Below are 6,747 nucleotides of genomic sequence, written 5' to 3' on the forward strand. Positions count from 1 at the left end.
ACAGACACTGTAATCTGTGTGCTTAAAATGATGAGCATATTGGGCTATTAATTCAAAGTTTGACGTTCCCACGTCATCCAGAGAGACTGTTGAAAGTAGCTTGGGGAATCTCTGTGTCCTCATGCCTCAACTTAAAATCTCAGCCCCCCAGTTTTCCTGTCTCCCGTCTGCTGAGTAAGAAGCCACTTGATGATGTCCATTTGGGGGAGAGGGGCCTTGCATCAATCATTTACCTTTTCCTTTCTTTCAGGAAGATGGTCAAGGCAAACATGTGGGGTCTGCAGCCTTCTAGGTAAGACAAAGGGACAGGCATTTGTCAATACATGAGATGCTGTGTCCTGGCCCATAGGGTGAAGCCTGAAAATTATGAGATCGGTGCTGCAGACTGAGGTTGGCAGTGAGTCTCCCGTCAGCACCCACGCGCCTCTGTTTGGGGGTGGTGGGCATGGAAACATGTCCACTGACCACCTCCTAAGACATTATCATTCATCAGCCAATTGATGATGGTGGAGGTGGTGATGTGAGTAGATGAAGATGTCCTGTGAGAGATCTATCTGAATACTACCCTGTCTTGCACCAGTTCCACCCATCTCTGAGAAGAGATACCTCTATCTCTTTATCCACAGACAGAGACAAAAACATAGAACTCGCTATGGATATATAGATATAAACAGACATGTAGAGACAGGGGATGCGACTGCGGGCTGACAGTCTGGAGGGTTTTCAAAGGCAGTTAATCCCAGAGGAGGACACGGCCCAACCTTCTCCCATGGACCAGCGGGTGGATTTGAACCTTCCCCCTTCGGGGCAGCAGCATGACTGCTGAGCTCCACACCAACACTACTCTAAGATAAGACAGATTCACAGGGACCTCTGCCTGCTTCCTGGCGAGGAGCTGGGTTCCCAGTGCAAAAATACATGGTTCGAGTCCTACAGCTGCTCCATGGAAGAAGGTTGGGCCATCCTTGCAGCAGGTCCAAAGTATGCCGTAGGTAAAATTATAGATTGTTTTATAGGTATCATTTTTACACACACGCATTTGTATTTTACATGTGATGTTGTATAAATGTTTCAACCTTTTGCAGTGTTGCGTAGTATTCCACTAAGTGGCTGTTCCACTGTTTCTTTAGATATTCATTTGCTAAGGGGTCATATACATTGTTTCCAACTCTTTGCTACTATAAATGATGCTGAAAAAACAAATTTGTGGCCAGTTATGTCACTGTGCCTAGCTCCTCTTTGAGATACAGTCTTCATAATGCGATTACTGGATTGTTAACTCCGTTTACACCTTTGTCGGTCTGCAATGCAGCTGTTATTCCTTTGGGAGATTATTTATACCAGGGAGCAGCCCAACATTTTTACGCCCATTCTTAGATAACCCCCCCCAAAGCCCCTTAAAATTATGTCACAAGTTTCCCCTTTGACAGAGGTGACAGGAGTAAACTGGAACAGAGCTCAACTCCATCTGATGTGTTGTTCCATTTCAGGCATCGGCCAGTGGTGGTGGTGGTGGTTGTCAGCACGCTGTTGCTTGGGATGCCCTGCGGCTGCAGGGATGTGACCCCTTCCCAGCCCAACATCCTGCTGCTCATGGCAGACGACCTCGGCATCGGAGATGTCGGTTGCTATGGCAACAGCACCATCAGGTAAGGACCAGGGACCGTCCAGCCTTTATTTACCCAAGGCTGAACCCTGACGGCGGAGAAAAGGAAGGCCGCTGGTACTTTGTATTAGCCAGTCCCAGTGGAAGGAAAATCAGGATACATTGATCTTTGGGATACAATTTGTGACTCTCAAATTGGACTCAACCACCTGAAGCCACCACAAAGGCAAAGCAATGCTGGCCTGTCCAGCCCACAGCTTTGCTCTGGTCGGCTGTCATGGTTAAGATCTATCTGTGTGTGTGTGTGTGTTTCTGTGTGTTTCTCTATCTTTCTGTGTGTGTGTCTGTCTGTCTCTGTCTGTCTTTCTCTTTCTCTCTGTCTCTCTTTCTCTCTGTCTCTCTTTCTCTCTCTGTAATCTCTCTCTTCTCTCTCTGTGTGTCTCTCTCCTGTCTGTCTCTCTCTCTTTCTCTGTCTCTCTGTGTGTGTGTATTTCTTTCCCTCTCTATCTCTCTCTCTCTAATATCTCCTCTGTCTGTCTCTTTCTCTCTCCTGTCTGTCTGTCTCCCTCTCTCTCTCATCTCTCTGTGTCTGTCTGTCTCTGTGTGTGTGTGTGTTTCTCTCTTTCTCTCTCTGTCTCTCTTTCTCTCTCTAATCTCTCCTCTGCCTGCCCCTCTCTTTCTCTCTCCTGTCTGTCTGTCTCTCTCATCTCTTTCTGTCTCTCTGTCTCTCTCTCTCTCTCTTTTTCTCTCTGTCTCTCTCTCTGTGTCTGTCTGTCTCCTCTCTCTCTCTTCTCTGTCTCCTCTCTATGTCTTTTTCTGTCTCTCTGTCTCTGTGTGTGTGTGTGTGTGTCTCCTCTCTCTCCTCTCTCTCTCTTCTCTGTCTCCTCTCCTGTCTTCTCCTCTCTCTCTCCCCCCTCCTCTCCCCCATTTCTCTCTTTCTCTCTCTTTAATTTTAATGAAAGTTTTCACAGACTTTGCATTCCCATTCATTCATTGTTGCACTTCTCTCCCTGCCCATCCCTCCTCCCTTGCTTAATTTTGTAAGAAGGCTTTTGACCGAGTAGATCCTAACAAAGTTATCGTGAGTGTTGAGAAGAGTGGGAATCAGAGAACACTTAATCATGTTTATACACCATGTGAGACTGGCTCAGGACAAGGCAGGCTTCAGAGCTGCTGTATACAGGGCCACCAAGAGTGACAGGAGACACAAGAGCACATCACAGCAACAACATACATGATGTCGATCTCTACCAAGCAGCTGTTGTCTGTCAAAATAAAAACAAGGGAACATTTGCACGGTTTAAAATTTAAAAAAGGGGCTGTATCTGCTTTCCATCTCTAGTCAAGCTATAGGTTGAGCTAATTATTGCAGACGCTGGACTCTCTGGAAAAAAAATAGCATCAGGATTAGAGAAAGACTCGCCCTCATCACATGTCAGGCAGGTGGGCACAATCTCACTGGCTGAAAGGGAGCAGGAATTGAAGCACTAGCTGCAGAAGGTGCTTCTGTGAAGAGTTTTGTTTTCTTGATATTGAGATGCAGTCCAAAGTGAAGGCTGTAGGGTTTTTTTGTCAATATCAAGAAAACAAAAGTCTTCACAGAAGCACCATCGTGAGGGATGGAGAAAAAGACAGAAACCATACGTAGTGTCCTTTTACTTGGTTTTCCCCCCAGGCGACGTCCACTGGGATCAGGAGTGCAGACATCGAAAGGCAGGTGGGCTCATCGGTTGTGTAGGACTTTGCCAAAGAGCAAGGATGTCAGTGTAGAGACTAAGGTGTGCCTGCCGTGACTCTCAGCTCTGCGTGGAATTGGATGCATCTGAAAGTAGGACAATGACGAAATTAGGAACACAGGAAGATGGAAGACTTTGATTTGTGGGGTGTTGGAGAAGCATACTGAATATATTACAGAATATCAAATACGCATTCAAGAAAGTCTTGAAGGACATGCAATCAGGGAGGCCAGGATGGTGAGACTTGGTCTTCTAGGGTCAGAGGCAGAGAGGTAGACTGTCCATGAGATGGATGGACAAGAGTGACCACAGCCCTGGGCTGGAACCTGTCACAGAGGGAGTGAGAATGGGAGTGGACAAGACAGGGGTCAGATTTGTGGTTCCTTGTACAGCAGTTTATACGAACCATAGTCTCTGGGGGCGACGGTGAATCTGTTAGTCTGGGAATAAAACTATTCTCTCTCCCTCCCCTACTTAGGACTCCACATATCGACCGTCTTGCCAAAGAGGGGGTGACCCTCACCCAGCACATCGCCGCAGCCTCCGTGTGCACCCCAAGCCGGGCAGCCTTCCTGACGGGCAGGTACCCACTGCGGTCAGGTGAGGTCTTTCTGATGTCTGACCACCATACAGACCATGCTAACTGGGGAAGCCAGGGAGTGGCTCCATTGGTACGACCCTCATCCTCCGTGTGGAGGACTCGAGTTCGATTCCTGGCCAGGGCACTTTGTGCAAACCCACTGCCCGGCTGTCCTTGGGGGTTTGTGGTGTCCAAGGGGTTTCAGCAGAAGTCTGCGGATGCAGACAGACTAGAAATAAAAGCCTGGCAGTCTTCCTGTGATCAGCAATGCCCCAAGCTCTCAAGAACTCTGTTTTCTGTGACAGTCAGGGAATGACAGGGACTTGGGATCCATCCTGTGGTAATAGGATCTGAATTGCAGTAAATGGCTGTGTTGAATATCATTTCAGATGATCAGATAAGAACTGTAGCTGGGAATCCCTGGGGTGGGACTTGCTGGGAACGGATTTGGGATCAACTCGAAATGCATCTTGCAAACACATACACAAGTCAGAGAATGTAAAAATGTCTCTGGATTCGACAGGACTTTGTTGAAATTGTTCGTCTTTTTTTACATACCTTCTCACCAAGACCATTGGATCAACTCACAGAAAGATCTTTCATAGTCATGCATCCTTTCAGAATTTTTTTCCCCAATATTCCTTTTTGTTTGGGGGTTCCACCCCCCCCACACCTTTTTTGTGTAAGTTATCCCAATAGAGTCCCAAGACAGTAATCAATAAGTCTTCTTATTTATAAAAAGACAATAATCTTCAATAAGTAATCAATAAGTCTCCTTTTTAAAATTTTTTTAATTTTTTCTTTTTTGTATGTGTACCGTCAAATCTGATCTGACTGGCCCAGGAGGAGATTGCCCCTCCTTCTCCAGCAGAGCATCTAATGGATTTGAATCACATATCTCTGAGATTGCAATGAAGTCTTCTTATTATAAGAAGACAATCAGTCTTCTTATTTCTTCAATAGATAATTTTTTAAAAGTTCACTTGTGCCTCCAGAGGCACACACACACACTAAAATAAAATTTAAAAATATTTTAAAAAAATTTCACTAGTGGGATTAACTTTTTATTCAAGAGTCAATACATTCACAAAGCCTTCCAGTGCACAAAACCATTCCATGCAATTGGTAAGAAAAATACCATAAACACAAATGCCACTGTGATAAACTTTGGGATTCTTTCTTTTTTACATAAATTGATTGATTACACTGATAGGTCATGAGGAATGAAGGTAAATGATGGGGCGATTTTTTTTTCATTGCATTCTGTGCCGTGCTGGGTGTCGGCCAATGTTTTGAATTAAAAAGACTGTATATAATATACTTATATACTGTATAATATACTTTTTTAAAAAAGACTATTTACACCTGGTTGTTGATTAAATCAAATTAACCAAACCACTTACATCTGGTGAATGAAATGCAAATGGCCAGACTATTAATACCTGATTGTTGATTAAATAAAAGCAACCTACTTTAAAAAAAACAAACAACAAAACCCAAAACACTATGCATTAACTGCCACCCACGGTCTGCAGGCATGGTGTCCAGCAATAGTAACCGTGTCATCCAGTGGACAGCCGTGTCCGGAGGCCTCCCACCCAACGAGACCACGTTTGCCAAAATACTGAAGGAGAAAGGCTATACCACGGGGCTGATCGGTGAGTCTTGTCCCTCAAGTTTCAGGCTCCTGGATCAAACAGGAGGAGAGAGTTCCACTTAAAAGCTTTGCTGGTTGGTGCCAGTGTGCTTAGCTGTTAATGCAAAGGTTGGCAGTTTGAACCCACCCCCAGGCTGAAGGGGTGGCCACCTTGGAAGACAGATCTGACAATCCATTTCTATATTTCTAATCAATTTCTTGCAAAGGCACCTGTGGGGTCTGAGATCCATGGGGTCTAATGGACAGCCAGCTGGCTCAAAGGTGGACACTCTTTCCCCCCCTTTCCTATTGTCCAGGCAAATGGCATCTGGGGCTGAGTTGCAAGTCATGGAGTGACCACTGTCACCACCCTCTCCAACATGGGTTTGGCCACTTTTACGGCATGCCCTTCACCATGATGGGAGACTGCCTGAGATGGGCGCTGTCCGAGAAGCGGGTGGGCCTGGAGCGCAAACTGGACTGGGGAGCCCACCTCCTGGGCCTGGCGGTTTTCACCTTGGCCGCTGGGAATCTCGTTGGGCTGCTCCGGGTGCCCTGGATGCTGGTGGCTTGGGCTGCGGCCGGGGCTGCCCTGCTGGCCACTGTCTCACACTTCCTGGGCGCCCTGATTGTCCACGCGGATTGTTTCTTGATGAGAAATCGCTCCATTGCAGAGCAGCCCCTGGACCCCCCCAGGACCACAGGGATCTTCCTCCAGGAGGCCCACAGCTTCATCAAGAGGTGAGCTGAGGAGGGATCTTGGACTCCGGGGGGAACTCAGTTCATTGTTAGCTAGAAGGTCGGTGGTTCAAGCACAACCAGAGGCGCCTCGGAAGAAAGGCCAGGCAACCCCCCCTTCTGACACCTGAGCTCTTGGAAACCAGGTGGGAATGCCTCGCCCCATGTGTTACCTTGAACCACAAAACTGAAGGTCACAGGTTCAAATCCATACAGGACACAGAGGGAAAATGATGTCGCTCAAGGGTCTTATATATATTCTAGCCTTGGGAACCTCATTTCTAGTGGACCGAGGCCGTCCAGGAGAAAGGACATGACCATTTGGATCTTGTATTTGTGTCTTCTGATGCTTCCACAAAAAAGGAATGCCATTCATTGTATATTTATTGTGCCTAAAAGTCTTCTAAGTTTTTTTAAAATTTTCTTTTTCATTTCATTTTAACATATTTTT

General features: G+C 46.4%; 1 protein-coding gene across 1 annotated transcript in view; it reads left to right on the forward strand.

The window, feature by feature from the left end:
• The first annotated feature begins 983 nt into the window (after window positions 1-983).
• ARSE (arylsulfatase E (chondrodysplasia punctata 1)) overlaps window positions 984-6,747 on the forward strand; it is a 13,838-nt gene continuing 8,074 nt past the window's right edge. The window contains exons 1-5 of the mRNA XM_006903183.1: window positions 984-988; window positions 1,491-1,649; window positions 3,821-3,942; window positions 5,458-5,580; window positions 5,876-6,299. Coding sequence (XP_006903245.1) covers window positions 984-988; window positions 1,491-1,649; window positions 3,821-3,942; window positions 5,458-5,580; window positions 5,876-6,299 — 833 coding nt within the window. The remainder of the gene's footprint in view (window positions 989-1,490; window positions 1,650-3,820; window positions 3,943-5,457; window positions 5,581-5,875; window positions 6,300-6,747) is intronic.

Source organism: Elephantulus edwardii, unplaced genomic scaffold (assembly GCF_000299155.1).
Source record: "Elephantulus edwardii isolate Elephantulus edwardi_28Jun2011 unplaced genomic scaffold, EleEdw1.0 scaffold00529, whole genome shotgun sequence".
Taxonomy (NCBI): domain Eukaryota; kingdom Metazoa; phylum Chordata; class Mammalia; order Macroscelidea; family Macroscelididae; genus Elephantulus; species Elephantulus edwardii.